Source organism: Zonotrichia leucophrys, chromosome 2 (assembly GCF_028769735.1).
Source record: "Zonotrichia leucophrys gambelii isolate GWCS_2022_RI chromosome 2, RI_Zleu_2.0, whole genome shotgun sequence".
In the NCBI taxonomy this organism is placed as follows: domain Eukaryota; kingdom Metazoa; phylum Chordata; class Aves; order Passeriformes; family Passerellidae; genus Zonotrichia; species Zonotrichia leucophrys.
Window position 1 is genome coordinate 81178358 of NC_088171.1, and position 18484 is coordinate 81196841.

General features: G+C 39.3%; 1 protein-coding gene across 1 annotated transcript in view; it reads right to left on the reverse strand.

Annotated features, from left to right (window-relative positions):
• Positions 1 to 18484, reverse strand: part of ANKRD33B (ankyrin repeat domain 33B) — a 45155-nt gene that overhangs the window by 15309 nt on the left and 11362 nt on the right. The window contains exon 2 of the mRNA XM_064705505.1: positions 223 to 352. Coding sequence (XP_064561575.1) covers positions 223 to 352 — 130 coding nt within the window. The remainder of the gene's footprint in view (positions 1 to 222; positions 353 to 18484) is intronic.

An 18484-nucleotide genomic window follows, 5' to 3' on the forward strand; every position in this document is an offset into this window, starting at 1 on the left:
ACCATATAACTTTTGCTCCCTTAATCTGCTGGATAAATACTATTGTAGATTAATTAGTTCAAAGAAAATCATGACAACCCTATTTGGGAGTGGGCTTAGCCAGAATTATTTTACACAGAATAATTTCTTTTAGGGATTTGAAAAAAAATCCTAAAATTAAGTGCCCTAAACACACACTCCTCCCAAGACCCTGCATGTAAGAGGTGATACAGAGAGCCTTACCTGCCTGAGCAGCTGTAATTAGAGCCGTGTTCCCCTCGTTGTCCTGCCAGTTCACATCAAGGTGAGGGCACTGTGCTAAGGCCATTACAATATCCACATAACCTTGGTAACAGGCAACGATAAGACCATTCTGTAAGTAAAATATAAAGAGAGACTCAGGTTTGCCAGACTGAGAAAAATTCACTGAAGAAGCTTACTAGACAGCTGTTTAATTTTTTTTCCTTCCAGACTGAAGAACTGAAAAGGTACCAGCACAACTAGTGATCACCTCCAGGCACAATGTTCAGATCCATACACTTCTTTTTATCTCTGCCCTTTGGCAAGTAATGTTTGATACTCCTCATAAATACCTAAGAGAGTAGGTATTACATTATACTACATGCAAAGTAACTGTTTATAAATGGCTTATGCTTATATGGCTATATACTCTCTACCCAAATGAGAATAAATCTGATTTTATTATATAATAAAATAAACGCAGCAGGTAAGATGAACTGGACTTGCTCTGAATATTAATTCTCTGAAAAACAGCTATTTGTTCCATGAAGGGAAAGTGGTGGGCAGGAGTTGTGTTCATACTGCCTGTTGCTATCATTAAATAATTCAAATTTCCCATTAGAACTATGCCTCCTTTTTTACAATAATAAATAAAATTAAATTGCTTTTAGAGGTCCTGTTTAATGTGTTTTATGACAGCTGGAGGCTGTAAAATTTCCAGGAGGAAGCCAAGCCAGGAGGTAAAACCTGTAACTACGCTTGGTACCCAGATAGTGTTTCACTCCACAGCAGCAAACTGACAGCTTCCCTAAAATACTGCAAAATACACTTGTCATTAATTAAATGGAACCACAGTGCTTAATCCTGGCTGGTCTCTTGACCACCAGGATTAAAGCCATTATCTCCAGTCTTCAGGATTGCTTGGGCAGCCCTGGTTCAGCCTGGGGCTGATGTGTGTAGGGGAGGGCAGGCGCAGATGCATCAGCGCTCCCTCGCCGCTGCCAGGGCGTCACTCAGCGAGCCTGAGCTCAGCGTCAGCATCTGACTGACTGACGGCCCAAAAGATGGGGGCAGAGACACAAATCTCAAACTGCCTGCTTGCCCTGCCTGCCTGGAATGCACTCACACCAAAGACTTGCAGGGAGAACCTGGTTATGCAAACAGACTGGCCCACCCCGACTCCTCCATAATTTTTCTTTTGTCTACCCATTCTCTTTATTTCTTTTCCCCATAGACATTACTAAGACAGAGATGTTCAGCAGATGAAAACTGTGGCCTCTTATTTATTGTCATCGTAATAGTTAGTTACTTATTCAGTGTCCTGTTTCACTGCTGTTCTGGACATCTCTCTTGGCTGAGGTGGCAAATACCTTCACTGAGATACAGGAGTGATAGCTACTTTTCAGGCTGTTCACAGGCTATGTAGGTTATTTCTCAATTACATCTCTCAATAAAATAATTACTCTGCTTTCTTTTGTTCTCAATTCACTCTTGCCCTCAGCATGAAGCGACACCTACCATTGCTTTATAAAGGGCATCTTCATTTTCTTGTGAAGTACATGTAATACTTCAAAGCCTTCTATTGCAATTGTACAGAGGATTCTGCCAAAAGTCATTTATTTTCAGCTTTTTTTTTACTGAACATATGTACTTTCCTGGTGAGATTGTACAGATTAATCCAAGTTTTACTGTAATGTAACAGTCTTTAGCTTTAAGAAAAATGTGTCAGTGTCCATTTTCTAAGGGTTTGAGCATTATTTCCATTCTTTAATAATTTAATTTTTCACCTGATGATCAGGATATAGGTCTTTACAACTCCAAAAGCTGTGAAGATTTAAAACATCACGCAGTCATTCAGTAAAACGTCCGTTACTTATGATAGCAGAAAATTAAATTTACAATTGTTTGGAGACCAAAAGCTTTTGACAATAAGAAAAGAGATTCTATTATTCACTGGAAAAAAATGGCATTTTTGAAGATAGTTTCAAAAAGGTTTTAAGAATAACTAAAAATAGCTATCTCTACCTCTAATGAAAAAAAAAAAAACGTGTTTCACCCAATATCTGGAGGATATTTTCACAGCATATGTTCACAGAACATTTTTTTGTTCTAAAAATAGTTACCAAATGCTTAAAGTAAGTTTGGTTTTTTGTTCTCTTTGTAAAAGTATGAAGTTAAAATATTGTTAAAGTGCAGTAAAAAAAAAAAAAAAAAAAAAAAGATAACAAACCTGAGTGGGTTTTTTGGTTTTTGGGGGGTTTTTTGGAGGGGTTTTTTGCAAGAGGTTTTTCCATTACAGTATGGAGGGATTTTGTCCTACTTTTAGTGGACAGATAGGAACTAATACATCTAATACTGGCATTCTGATTTCAGCAGATATAAGACACAAATTATCTTCAAATCAATCAAACTCACTCACCATTCTGTGTTTAAACACCAGAAGGATTACTTAGGTGTCAACATTTTCTGAAGTTTATTTTCCAAAGATGCTATCAAAGACTGCTTGCTTAAGGATAAAGAAAGGCAAGAGAGAGCAGGAGCTTTCTGAGGGATTACATGATGCAGTAGCACAGAAAATCACTCTTGAAGAACAGTTTTACAAATCTGAAGTGGGCCTGATAAGAGTGTGAGAACCCAGTATACGGGGGAGTGCACACCCAGCAGTCCCTGGGTGAGAAGCAAAACAAGCTATGGCGTGAAAAAATAAAAACAAATCCCTTCTATAAAGCTGATGTGGTTTTTTTCACCCCTTTTGCAGTTCCATGGGAGGTGGGTGAGACAGACTGCGTGCTGAGGGACTGCTTTCCTTTGCATAACCCTTCCAACTCAGGTGTCAGATGCTGAAAGGGGGTGCAGGAGGCTGCAGCTTTACCATGAAAGTTGCAACAGACTTCTGGATTTGATGGTTATTTTCCAAACCTCATGCAATGATACAATGATAATTTGTGTTTTCAGGTTGCTTTTCTTTTTCCTATTTTTTTTCCTTTGCATCCATTTCTGGCCTTGCCTATATTCTGCTTGCTGAAAGCTAGTACAAACACATCAGCCAGCATGAGAAATCAGTCCCTATCAAAGTGACTCAGTCTAGAATCTTTAAATTCATATACCAATAAATACCTCCATATATTAAAAACTCCTTCAGCAGTCTCAATTAATAAGCGATACAAAATCGCCTCCAGCAAACTGCCTTTTGAAGAGATCAATAAAGCAGTAGCCTTTATCACAGCAGTGTGCAGGAAAATACAGCTGTGTACTTAATGTCTTTTCAAAATCTAAAATAAACGAGTTTTAGTTAGAAAATACTGAACCTGAACAATCTGGTTACCCTGAGAAGAGAGGTGACATTAATATTCTACCACAGGTATCCATTATTCTGCTCCTTATATGAAAGGCCACAGTGCAATTATGAAATGGTCAGTGTATATGGGAAAAAAAAGTATTTTTTAAATTGAATCTTACCATTATTTTTGTCACAAAGATCAATTCTCAGAAGTACTCACTACTTGTGAAGGCTTTAGGAGCAAGAAAGATTGATAATTCTTCAAAGAATATTCTCTGCCTAAAAGGACTTTTCTCCTTCAACAGCATCCTTTCCCCTCTACCTTCTGCACGTCCTCAAACACCACTTATTTTAAATAATAATAAAACTCAAACGATTTCCATTCATATATAGTAATAAGCATCAATTATTAGTGTAACTGTACACATGTCACAAGGTGCAAGCACAGCATCCTTGCTTTTCAGAGATACTCTGTTATCTGCCTCTCTCTCTCCCAATCAATGGCCAGGGTTGCTGTGCTGCCCATCATTCTCCCAGACCAATGAGACAGATCCTCTGTGCATATGAGACTTAAAATATGAAACAAGGCTTGCAACTGATCCTATTTCATTTTTCAAATACCACGCACAGGCCCTGTGTGACAAACAAGAAAGCATGAGCCATCCATCACAGTAACTGCATTAACATTTACTGTCAGTTTTCCACAGAAGGGGAGGTGGAAAGCAGCTCAGGAATGGGTTTTTTCCAAGTAGAAGCCACAATACTTCCAGGTGCTGGGGGCTCTATCTTTTCTCTGGGGAATATTTGGCATTACATGGAGCTTTCCCACAGTTTTTCTGTAGTATATGATATACCTGACTTTTGTGTAACCAGCACATTTTTGAAAGATCCCCCTTTGTTTTGAAGTGTCAGCAAAATTAAAAATGTTTAGAATATATGACAAAACAGTCCCAGACAAAATACTTGTTTTCCATATATTCTAAATAAAGTATAACTGCTTTTCTTATTTTCTTCTCACAGTACACAAATTAATATAACAGGCATGGGACTACCTGAAGTTCCTCAGATGTTGCAACACCTTCCTCAAGCAGTGAATCTTCTGATTCTGTTTAAAATTACAATTCTCCATGTGCCTTTGATTTCATGCAAGACTGGAATAGTGCTGCCACTATGAAAATAAACTCTGTTTTGCTCAGCTGTGTTGGCTAATGACATAATAACATGTCTGATTAAGTGAGGTCATGGATATCTCAAGAGACAATTTTATAAATCAGATATTATGACAAAATTACTGATGTAGGGCTATTTGTATGCTAGATCATTACAGATAATAGGGATCACAAGAAATACTGAAGGATCAATATTGAACTCAAGCTGAATAACAAGCAAATCACATACAGCATGTAATTAATTTAGCTTTTCTTAAGTTCTCTTCAGGCAACCTTTTTTCCACCAAGATGCTGAAAATGAAAACAGCTTATTATAGTTTTTTGCCAATTACCCCAGACAAAATGAGTCTGGCAAAAGGCTAAATTGGTATTACCCATTTCTCTCCACAAGCACTGTGATAAACAACTGTCCAGTTTGCTTTGCATGCATCTCTAAGCACTAATGACAATTCTGCAAGGCTGGTTTACTAGCAGTGATTAAAACCACATGTAATTGAATTAAATGAGATAATGATTCATTGTAATCCATAATCACATGCAAGGACAACAATGAAAATTAAGTGTAAGTTAAAAACATGTTATTAAAAATATTTAAAGTAGTAGAAATGAAATAATAAAAAATAATAAAGGAATAAAAAAGTTGTCTTGAAGCATTTTCCTGTTGATTCATAAAAATAATAATTCATGTGTTTAATACTTTGTCTTATACAAAACTCATATGATAACAGAATTATACACATATATATATATATATATATATATATATATATATATATATATATAAAACCATAATTCTTGTACAAAGAAGAAAAAAAATTAAAATCAGGTCAGGTATTCCAAAGCAAATCTCCCAAAATAATTTCAGGGTAATTCTGATAATTCTGATCTTCACTAAAAGCTCTGCAACTGTGTGAAACATCACTCTAACAGAGATTTTACATTTATGTTGTATTTAAAAAGCAAAATGTAGCACTGAGCACCATGATCTGCTACATACTAATTTTTGTATCATGCACACAACCTTCCAGTATAAAAATGGCAATCTGAGAAACTTTCAGAAGTGGCTTGAGCTTGTTTTATATTTGGTTTAGGTTGATTATTTCAACAGCGACAGAGATGAGGTAATTATTCAGGTCATCAGTCCCCCAAGAAGTGGTGTTTATGTGCTACAGAAACCCATCAAGCACATAAGCCCTAATATTATCTGCAGAAAATAATTTAGGCTGACCTTTTAAAGAAAGGACTGCAATGGCTTAGCCACATGCACATTTGTATTGTGAAAGAGACAAAAAAAAGAACTGGAAATATTTAAATAAGTTTTGTCCAACGGTTGCTTGATGATAACTCCACATGCCTGGAGGGGGAAAGCAGGGAGAGGTTAATTTTGCCAGGGAAAGTGTTCAGAGAAGTACAAAAGGGTGTCCAAGCACGGATGGAGCATCAGTGCACAAAACTCTCTGCCTGCTCTGCAGAGGAACAGCGCAGCCCAAAGCCTAATCCTGCATCCAAAATCGAGCTCAAATGGTGCTGCCCCTGCCAGGGCCTCAATACCACAGGCACAAAATTCCCACCTTTGCTTTGCAGAGTTGTGAGCATTTACAGATCCATTTCCCAGTACAGACTGTGCTCCACTATATAAAAACACAATCCAGTCCATGGACACACAGACGATGACACATCATTTTTCTGCTCCAATTTTTGGGATGTGTTCAGCTTCACTTATTCCATAAGCACCTCTTCAATCAGTCAGGCCACATGTCTTTAAGGAAAGGTATATGTATCATCTCTGCAGAAATCCTTACTTAATCTATTCTAATCCAAATCCCCGTGATCACCTCTAAAAATAGTGCCAGGAAAGTTCGTTTTACTATGCCTGCAAAAGCTTGCATTACACAACAAAGAGAACCCGTGCCACTTGTGTAATAAAGCGGACAACAGGAAAAGGTAGTAAAAATAGTGGGATATTCCTTATTTACTAACATGTACGTCATCTGAGTTAGTTTCAGCAACACTGGTGATGCAAGCAGCTGGCAGAAACCAGAAGTAACTGCTAAAAGCCATAAGGGACTTACAAGGCAAATAAATACATGCTGAGTAGTCAGAGATATTCCAGTGCATGGGATATATAAGAAATACATGGCAATTCTGAGAGATGCTTATGAGATATTAACCTTCTCTATTTTTTTAAATAATATCAAGATACATAATAAAAGCAAATAATTCAGTAGGAAATCTAAACCCCATGAGCTGATGGGGACATAAGGGTTGTGCACTGTTCCATGGGAAGCTGAAACGTGCTCAGCTCCGGCACTGCCCCATGTATCCCAACACCAGCCATCTGGCTGCCTTTTGACACAGCCTTCTTGACCAAAGTCTGGGGGAGAGGACAGCTGAAGAGATGATCTTCAGCCTATGGGAAGCCTGATGGGAGGAGCATTACACCAAACATAGTGATCCTTCCTTCCTCCTTGCTCCTGCAGGCAGTTCTAATCTTCCCATGAGGCAAAGTCCAGGTAAGACAACGCCTGGGTGCTCGGGAGCCCCACACCTCATCCTGCACCCCAGAGATGCTCCAGGAGCTGTGGAGGCTGACTTCTCTCACACTTCTTTATCTGCTCCATCTGCCACCACCTCTCACCCTACACACCACCACCTCTCACCCCAAACCACGCCATGTCCAGGGGCCTGGGGGGTGATAAAGCACAGAAGATATTTTTGGACTGTACAACCTGACCCACAGCCTGTGGTGGCCAGCACCGCCTCTCCCCATCACCAGAGAAAAGGGCTGCTTTGTTCCTGGCTGTATCCCATTCTCTGGACAATCATTTCCATGGCAGAAGCAGGCCAGAAGGAGAGGACACTCAGGATTACATCTAACAGTGGGAACAACCCTGCAGAAAAAATATGAGGCAAGGGATGCTGTGCTGACTGAGTGGCAGGAGGCCTGGGCTGCATTGCCAGCTGCTTTCCTCTGACTTATGCTGACACTTGATGACACTTCTTGAAACAGCAGCAACTAGATCCATGTTATCATGTGAAAAATCTTTTGCTGCTCTCTCCTCTGAACCTCAGCTGGAGCTGAACATGTGAACAAGAACCAGCAGCAGCCACAACTAGCTTGGGCATATTTTAACGTTGAGATGCATGAGTTAGATTATTTAATGTGATTCCATTAATACATATTTTAAAAAAAATAAAAACTGCTCAAGATGTTAGCAGATCTACACATTCATGCTCGATACCAATTCTGTTAAAATACTATATTATTTTTCAGTGACAGATGGGAAAGGATTAGGAATCTACTCATCAATCTGAAATTTCAGCAGGAAGAAGTTCCTTTGCTACTCACAGCCAAATGACATGCAACAAAGCAACATACAGAATCAAGAAGTTTATATGGAAAGAGAGGAAACTGGGGTCTTTTCCCACAGAGTGATATTTGATGTGTGCAATCAGTCCAAAACAAAGCTTTGCAATGTATGCAAGATCTCTGGTCACAGCAGAACTAAACAAGGCATAATTTAGAGAAAGACTAAGTAAGGAAACTTCAGGGAAATACTGATTAATACAAATAACATATCCTTCAAATGAACTGACAGGTCATCTAGTGGAGTTTACCATCATTACACATAACATAAAAAGAAGTTATATAAGATTCAATAACATGGCAAAACAGCCCAGAATTCCATTTTTGAGAAAGGGTTCTGTGTTCTGTTTATGAGGTGATGGGTTGCAAAGAACAGAAAGTAGTGTGAGAAAAAGGTAGGGGAAGCAACACAAATTGTATCAGATTAAATTTCGTATTTTAATTTTATTTAGGCTGTCATGTTGGGTACAACTAATAAATAGCGATGATCCCTGATAAATAATGCAGCCTTTACTAATCCTAGCTTACCTGTTTGTACTGCACATAGTAACAAGAGTTAGTCCTGTCAAATGTTAGTGCTGAGATTTCATAGTGTTGGTGGTAGTAACACAAGACCCACAGCAGCAAATCTATACAGTCCTCTATGTTTTGGCATCTGTGCTAAACACAGGACATTCTGCCTTACAAAAAGCAAGAGGTCTGGCTTCAGAAAAGAATGTAAATGATGTACTGTGAGGGTGGTGGGGCACTGGAGCAGGCTGCCAAGAGAAGCTGTGGGTGCCCCATCCCTGGCAGGGTTCAAGGCCAGGCTGGATGGGCCCTGAGCAGCCGGGGCTAGTGGAAGGTGTCCTTGCCCATCGCAGAGGGGCGGGAACCAAATGATCTTTAAGGCCTCTTTGAACCCAAACCATTCTGTGATTCTGTAATTTATTTAATGAGGGGGTGCTGATATAAACCCTGAAGGCATTTCTACCACAAATCCCATGTCTTTACTTCAAGGTGCTTTGAACATAAGCAACTCAAACCATTAACTGCAGAGGGCTGGGGAGGCAATTGGACAGACTCCTGCCAGCATCAGGGTCCTGCTAAAGCAAATGATGAGTGGATTTTAATTTTATTTCTTTTTCTTTCTGACTTGATATGCAGCATTCACAAAGGCTCCCAATGGCTGGAAACCATTCTGTGCACAAAGATAATGTATTTCTGGGTGCTTAAATGAACAGTACCTTATTGTGCTTTGCTTGGAACAGCTGTTTCCAACTATTGATAGATTCAAAGCAGAAAAGTGCAGACTGCTTCCTCCTGAGACACCTGAGGCTGGGATCACCTGCTGCTTTGGCTATTTGCTGCACAGGGCTGCAGTGGGTTTGGGCATCACTGGAAAAAAGAGTGCTTGTAATAAAGCTCAAACTGTACCTTTTGTGGATATAATTATATGGAAAACATTTTGGAGAGTCTCTCAATTGCCAGATTACTTCAAAATCCAATGTCAAAATTGTAGCCTTACCTATCACAAGCATTTTGTTTACTTTTGTTTCAGAATGACTAAATCTCCTAAAAGGTAAACAAAGTGATAGTCAAAGCTGGGTCATCTAACAGCATAACCAAACCTGGTGTGACCTGTATGCAGTGCACTCTCTCAGCACAAAAGACCTCTGGGAACATTCAGAAACAAGTTTAGATGTGAACTTCAGCTCCTGTGCCTGACAAACTCTGCTGTCAACTTCTCTCCTTGCCTTTAAATATATGTACACCTTCATACACACTTAGGATGAAAAGGAGAGTTTACATCATTTAAAAAGCATTTTGTAGGGCATTCAGAAGCCATGTGAAATGCATTGTGTGCACTGACATAACTCTGTCAAAAAGAGCTCCCTTTGGCTTTAAAGTGTATGATTCAACTCCTCTCTGTGTTTAATAGATGCATTTTCCTTTTTGTTATGTTCTGTCAGATGCAGGCAGGTTGTAGTTGAGATGTGTTGCAAGAAGCGTAATAGAGTGTTTGAATGCATAGGGGTTTTTTCAGGAGACCTCTCAAAAAATCTTCATAAAGATAAATTTTAACTTGACACCGAGCAAAACATGAATGTACAACCTTTCACACCATCAGAATCTATCACTGTATCTAATCTGTCTCTTCTGTAAAGAATATTTCAAAGCCCCCAGAACATTTTCACTGTGAAAGTCTCTGAAATGACCAGTTATGAGCTTGCAAGCACCCTCTTGTGGCAGTAAGGTACTGTAGTTTTCTTTAGCAAAGACCTTCCCAAGAAGTTTCCCAAGTTTTCCTCCAACTTCTGTAAATTCATTTTGCAACTGTTCTTCTGTGAAATCACACCAGACCCAAACCTTGCAATGAAAGAGCCCAGGAGCAATTCTGTCCATCAGTGGCTAATCTGACACAGGGGGTAAAAACAAACCCAAAGCCCCAACCAACCAAAAAACTCAAAAAACCAAAAGCCTTAAACCTGAAAGCTCTTTTTTCCTCAGAAGAAAACCATCTTGATGAAGTGAAATACCCATCAGGGTGAAATCTCTTCCTTCTCTCAAGAAGAGAAACTGTACACCCTTCTTATGACTCCAAAGAGGGGAACTGAGCACACACTACACACAGTGCTGCATAATGAGGTGAGTAAAAATACTAGATGAGTTTTAAACTCCCCTCCAACCCATCCTGCTGTATGATTCAGTAATACCACACACAATAGTGCCAGCCTATTTCCTCACCCTTGGATCCAAAGAAGCTGTAAGAGCACTAGAAGCCCAGTGTCCATATTAGAGTGCCATTTGACAATGAGTTTCATAATGGCATCAGTGGAAACGTAACACCCTCATTGTATCTTCTTCCCAACTAATCCTGTGCTCCACCTCTTGAACTTCATTGCTTCCTTTTCTCTAGCACTTCTAATAATAACCTTGCCTCTTGATCTTGGATCTTCTAATAAGCTTATTGATCCTGAAATTGACCCAAAGGGACCAAGAAAATGTGGCAAACTTTCTTCCCCAGTGAAATAAAGACAGGGCAAAGGGAGCAGCTGCCCTTGCACAGCAGAAGGGCACATGTGTCTCAGATGAGAGTATTAGTATTTCCCCTATAGGATTCACCTTACATCCTTCTGTCTGGATGTGCTATCACATAGCAACAGCCAAAATCCTCTTTTCAAACAAGAGGATAACATGGTAACAACCTTGTTGTTCATGGAAATGCAAGGTTAATACTAATGTACAGAAAGAATGGTATGTTGAAATATTACTGGTAGATATGAAAGGGATTCTCCCCCTGGACCAAACATTGCTATTTTACTTCTATCAAGCAAAGGTCCCACTGATGGAATCTCACTATCTTGCCCTTCAGGTTATCATCAACTACTGCAAGTGAAAATGGTTCTTTGGATGTCAAAGTGTCCAGGTTGTTAAAAGCCCTTTTCATTATGCTTTCCACAATGAAAAATTTTCCTTCATCTCGGTTATGCTTCTAGTTTTACCTAGTCTAGTTTTCCACTGATTTATGCCCCTTCTTTTTATTTCCCTAGCTCTAAAAAAAGCAATTTTTTTTTGTGTGTATAAATATAAAAAAAAGTCTCCTGGCTTTTTATTAGAAAATAAGTGTTTTTGAACAACAGATGCATCTGTGGTGAATGGATGGGACTGTTTTTCACTCGGAGGCCTAAAGTGGATTTTTATATGTGTGGATTAGTGTCAACTCTTGTGATCCTAAAAGGTTGCAATCCTGTAATCCTACAACTCTACGGAATGCAGCTGCTGTGGAATATCACAGATGACCATGCTGGAGGCAAAAAAATGTATTTTTATAGGTATTATTCCTAGTATTCAGGTGTGTGAAACTTGGAGGAAAGTACCACAGTTCCTGACTTCATAGGAAGTTTTTTGCTCTTTCCCACCTATGCATGGCTTATTAGTAGCACTCCACAAACTGCACTGAAATTGAGTCTCCATAAAAAGAAGGAAAAAAAAAAAAAAGGGAGAGAGAGAGAGAGAAAAAAGAGGCACTAATAATTATTTTTCTAAATACAATCTTGAAAAATTCACAGTTTCTGAATCCTGGAGATTTTCATTTCCGGGTGAAAGCACTAACTTCAAACAAAGTATGCAATTTTGCAGTAATGCATGGTTCACAAGCACTATAAATTTTATTCTCATTTTTTTCATCTTTTATAGCTGTTAGAACCACTGGTGACTGTGATCACATTTTAAATTACAGCAGAACACATGACCTGTGTTTCAGTAAGACCTCTATTTCTTATGTAAATGTTCTTTGGTCAAGGGCAAACATGGTTGTGCTCTTGTGACTTACACCTACAACACTGGCTCTGTAATGTTCATGGCTGATTAGAGAGCAAGGACTCCTACTATAAAACCCATAAACCTACAATCCTGCCTATTTAAGTAATAAAGTAACTGATAGGCTGCACACAGCCACTGGAGAGGAAATCCAGTATGCCTCAGGCTTCTCATTAAGGAACGCTTCCTTCCTGAAGGTTTAGCATCACCCTGTGAAAAATACATCTATTTTAAGAAAAGGCAGAATTACAGTTTTGTAAGATCAGAGACTAGCACTTGGCTAAACCAAGAATGCTGCTGCTACTGGCTTGCAAGTCCTAGTGAATAGCCTCACATTAATTTAGTGATGTATTTAGGGAATAGGCTCATTCACCTTATTAATCTGAAAGAGGCTCAGGCTGGCGTTTTTTGTTTGAGAAAGCACACACTGTGACATGGAATCAATCTGTCCAGAGGGACATTTTTTCCTCTAGTAGCTCACTGGTTTTTTATACTCAACTTTTTAAAAATCATGAATAATGTGGTTCAAAAGCAGGCTTGGGGTTTGCTGTTGGGTTTCATTTTTTTTTCTTAAGTGTGCATTCCCATTTTGAATTTCCCTTTTATTATCTCAGTTGGCTAGATAAGGACTCACTGTAGCTGTAACAGCTAACAGGTATCAGGGTGTGATTAGACAGCTCAAGAAAGATAAAAATCATGTTTGGAATACCCAGGTGGGACACAGTAGCATCACCATCTTATCTGTCTCAAGGTAACTTCAGTATTACAACTTGAGTTTAATAAGCAAATACAGCACAGGCTGGTACTGCATGTCCTTGCCTGATGGAGAGCAGATTCAGTAGATTCCATCTTTCCTCTTCTGTAGAGCCTGTGACCACCCTGAGTCTAGCTCCATGCAATGAAAGGCAGGAAAGATCTGCCTCTGTGCTTGGATCTAAAAACTTAATCTTCTAATGAATATACCCCATTCACCTAAGTAATAAAGAAATATAGGGAGTAATTGAACATTAACATACTATTGAATCTGAAGAAGACAGAATTAAATATCTGTGTAAAAAAGAGGGAGAAGCAATTTCACATTTATATTCAAATAGCTGGAATTTCTAGAGATCACTTGCCTTTGTTAAAACAGCTAAATCATTAATACAATACCTCTACTTTATAAAGCAATTTCAGTCAAGCAATCCAGAAACAGTTCTACTCCATAAAATTGGAGAATATTTAGATAAACTGTAAAACAGACATTACTAAGACAGGAGTCCAGGAATTCATATAAGCAGTCTGCTTTTTAATTTAGGGACTGATACCTATGGGAGAAATGGTAGACATTTAGAACACAGCTTTCTCAACAAATGAACAGCTTTTCTGAAAAGAAGCACTCTACAAAAACCCAGCTTGTATCAATCTGATGGAGGTTTCTCAGAGCAGTTTGCAGTGAGCTTGACAGATCTCTGTGTATCACAGCAGCTGAATTACAAGAGTATTTGGGTATGTCAAGACTTTGCTTGACTGCAGGGTGGCATTTTTTGGATAGCAGCTCACTGATGAAAGCAGTATCTGAACACACTGCGGGACCTTCGAACGATGCTGCAGGCCCTGGAGCAAAGAAAAGATAGCTGGCTTATAGAAATTTTCAGTGTATAGGTGGAAAATAAAACTCAGAATCACACAGAACATGCTGGGTTGGAAGGGACCCATCAGGAACATCAAGTTCATCTCCTGGCCCTACACAGCATCATCCCCAAGAGTCACACTTGTGCCTGAGACAATTGTCCAAAAGCTTCTTGAAATCTGTCAGGCTTTGTGCTGTGACCACTGCCCTGGAGAGCCTGTCCCAGTGCCCAAACACCCTCTGGGTGAAGAACCTTTGTCCATATATCCAACCTAAACCTGCCCTGACAGCTTTAGGCCATTCCCATGGGTCCTGTCACTGGTCACCAGAGAGAAGAGATCAGTGTCAGTCTCTCCTCTCGTCCTCACGAGTAAGTTGTAACTGCAATGATTGGTTTGTTGACTTGTTCATTCAAATAGTAAGGGTGACTTATAAACACAATTTTCTTCATTTTTGTGGTGCCCAACTCCAAAGCTACGGAATTTCTTAAGACACGAGAAGAACATTTGCTTTGAAGAAGTACTGCAAAGAAGATTCCATTATTATTTGTACAATTTTTACATTTCATAATGCTGAAGAGCATGATAGAGAAGGAAACTCCTAGACCATTAGAAAAGCATGGAGTGGTTAGCAGTAAATAGGAATAATGAGAATAAAAAGCTGGGATGAAGAGCTATTTCTGTGTTTAAAAGGAAGATAGTAAATGCTGGTGTAATTAACTATTCTATTATAAATGTGGTATTCTCTTACTAGAAATGTATGACAACATAAATTTTCAGCTGTGCAACATAATTGCGTACACTGAACAAAACCCACTATGTACCTACTCCATAAAGAATAACAATATTTTCTCTAAGGTTAGCCCTTGTCCTTTTAGCAGTTACTCACAAGCCATACTCAAGAACAAACCAAGCAGTTTTAGAGGAGATGGAGGCAAAACCAGAAGATTTGCTTTTCTAGATTTGATTGATGATTGAATACATTCAACCATAATTAAGATGCTAAATGGTAAATATTATGCCTAGATTTTTTTTTTGACACTTGTTTCCGTTTCATCATAACTGAGAATATGGAGCACTAGCTGCTCCCCTTCACCAGCAGACCCTTCAGGAGCATCCGTAAATCCGTCTATGCATGGCCTGAGGACAGTAAATCTGAGCAGCATTAAACCTCCCAGCTCCATGCACAGCTCCCCAGGGAGCCTCAGCCTTCCAGCCTGTTTGCTTAGACAGAGCCATTACTAGAGCAGCTCAGCCACAGGAGCTTGTGAGGCAAACCAAAAGCACAGGCTGCTGCTAAATCTTGCTCCTCTTTGCCCTGGGCATGGACACAGGGCTCAGCAGCACAAACCCTCTCCTTCCTTACCACCAAATCTACAAAGGTGCAGTTCTTCAGCCCTAACTTCTAAAGGAGAGGCACTGAGAGTTACACCTTCTGCTCTTCATTTTTTAAATTCCTCTAATAAGCATTTTATCATCTAGTGCTAAGTGTCTCATTTCCTAGGTCTCATTCCCACCTTGTTCTTTGGCCAAAGAAATGCACAAATGATATTTCAGTTCTGAAAAGGTGAGAGATGATATTCTAACTAAGTAGGTTTCAAAGCCTCTAAGCCCTTTATTCCACAGAGAACATGCCACTTGGTACAGAAGGCCACCATGCCCAGCTGTACCAAATGAGAGCCAAAAAGCCCTTCCATGCCTCAGGCAGAAGACAGAGGGCAGATGAGATTGTATCAGCTGCACAAAGGGAATGACTCACAGAGCAGTAAACTGAAGGGCATGTGTACCTTAATGACTTCAAAGACTTTGACAGGTTATGATCCTTTCTATTTTTGATTCAGGAGTGTCACGTCTCCCATCTAACCTCATAAAATGTGGGTTCTAACCTATTCTACACAGCTGGATATTAGAAAGCACAGGGAAGAAATACCAAGATCTTGCCTCTACTGGAAGACTAACAACTTATAATCTCCTTCTCTTTTTAAATTCATTGTAAGGAAAACTTGTACACCCAGATTTGAAAATTGTTGACTTTACAGTATTTTACTTTCTGTATATCCTCATTCATATTACATTTTTATGGCATTAATAACCTCATCAATATGTGCCTTTCTGCATAATAGATCTCTGGCCTAAATATTTGCTGTAGGAAAAATTCCTCATGTTAACTTAGACTTAAGATCTTTTCAGAGACTATATAATCAATTTCCTAAGTAATTCCTGGTTGCCCCTTTCATTACTGCTAAAATTCTCATCACTCTTCCAAATGCCTTGATCTGGAGGTTGGCTGTGAAGTTGTCAGTTTCCACTGTCTTTTACTAATAGTTCAATAGGAATTAGGGTCACTTAAGTGTTAAAAAGCTGCAGTGTAGTAAAAGCAACAGGAAGGTTTGCTAACATCCTCCTTTACCCACATCAATGAGAAAGGCAAATTTTTATGGAAAAGAAAATAAATTGAATTTAAAAAATGAGAATAAATATGGTCTCGTTCCAATTAACAGTTCATCTTTCTCAAGACTTCTGAAGATACTGTTTGGGGTTTGTTTTCTTTTCTCTTATTTGAGGAGTGGAAGCTGACATGCCTAGAGTGTTTACAGTTACTTACCAAATGCTGCAATTTCTCATCCCAGATTTTCTGAGAACTTAATATCTACATTAGCTAAAGAGACCACAAAGTAGCAGTGGAAGAATGGTAAAACTTATGTTTTTCTCCCACAGTATTCAGACACCTAGAAGCAGTAGCAGAATATTTTTGAATGTTTTTCTCAGTATTTGGAGTTATTTTTCTATTTCTCTGACACAAAATCAGAGAATGCTACTTGGTAATATGGAAATCTTTTAAAGACCAAATCTGGTCTTTTCATTTCTACCTGAAAATTATGGGCAGACTGTTTCCTGCTCCCTTCAGAGTCTGACTCCTTCAATCTGTCTCTGGAAAGAAACAAACAGTAGCACATATGCAAAATGAAGGCTAGTTGCAAATAACTGATTCTAACTAACATTGGTATCAAAACCCTATAGCCAAAAATCACCTTGTTCCCCTTAATATTTGTAAATCTCACGTTGGATTTTTGAATTTACTGTAGAATTTCTGTAAATAACATAGTTATACCAACTGATATTGCTTTGTAGCAATAATCCTGAAAGCTCAATGAATATAGGTAGACTTCAAGATCATGTATTTTGGAATGTTACTGGTTGCAGTATCACCAGTAATGAAGTAGAATCATTCCAGATGCACTCCCTGAGGACCTTAAAATCTGAAAGGAAATAGCAGAACACAGCTCTGGGAAGAGAAGAAAGTTTGTGAAAGCAATGCTGACAATATTTGAATGTTTTTGTAAGGTTTACATCACATGAACAATGCTCATTTGCCCTTTCCCTTGTGACTGATAAGCTGCCAAACTGTACAGGCTTTGCTCTAGTTCTTAGTTCCTTTAGGATACACACTAACAATTTAGTAATAAATCACAACTGATGAAGTCACTGTACTAGAAATAGAAATTACATGAGAAAGAGGAAAATACAGTATTTTTAGGCAAGTACTCAAAATCTAAACAGGGCAACTACGCACTATTTTAAAAACCTCTTCCCCAGAGGAATGTGTTTTGTGGATGGCAGGGAGTAAACAGAAAAAAGGGCCAATACACACATTAAACTCACAACTGCAATTACTACAGTTACTATTTTACATTACAGAAAAACCAGCACTGATTTTTTTTTTTTGTTAATTCTCAAAACAATTAATTTATTTTTATAAATTCTCAAAGCATGAGTTTGGATATATTTGACCTAAATTTTCAAGCTCTGCAGACAGACAGATAAATGACAGTAGGCTAGCTCACCAAGGATATTCATTACAAGATTGTGAACAAGATTGTGCTCCTCTGCACACCCAGCTTGTGAAGTGTTCAACGAGAATGTCTGTGAACATGTGCCTCTAAGCAGTCCAGCCCGAAGCCACCAGCCCTCAGCTGACTCTGCTGGGGAGATGTCCCTCAGTGACACATGCACAGCAGGTAAACGAAGGGGCTTTGCACATGACTAGTGAGTACCTGTGAGTGTGGCCTGGTGAGCAGGTCAGGCAGGGTACGGTCCCCTCCCCAGCAGACACAGCAGCTGGCACCTGAGCTGGAAGCTGCAGGGTGAGAACATCCCTGTGGGTTCAGTGCCTGTGCCCTGGGCACCCTGCTCCTGCACTGACTGCCATGGCCTGCCCTGGAGTCACTCTTCTTTCCACTGACATTAAAGGAACCCCTGTGATTTTTAAAACCCTTCCTCTCTGTGGTACCTTCACCCATATCACACATATTTATGACATTTAGTCGGCAGTGTTGATCTGTTTCTCCCCATGGTTACTGTCTGTGCATCCCCTGCAGGAGGGAGCTCCTACTGATCTAGCATCAGGTACTGAAGCTCCAAAGAGAGATCACAGCACTCTCTGCTGACACCTGATAGCTGGGGGGGTGTCACAATTTTAACAATAGCAGAAAAGAGGGTGATGGACCTAAGATATAAGAAGCACTGGGAAACAGC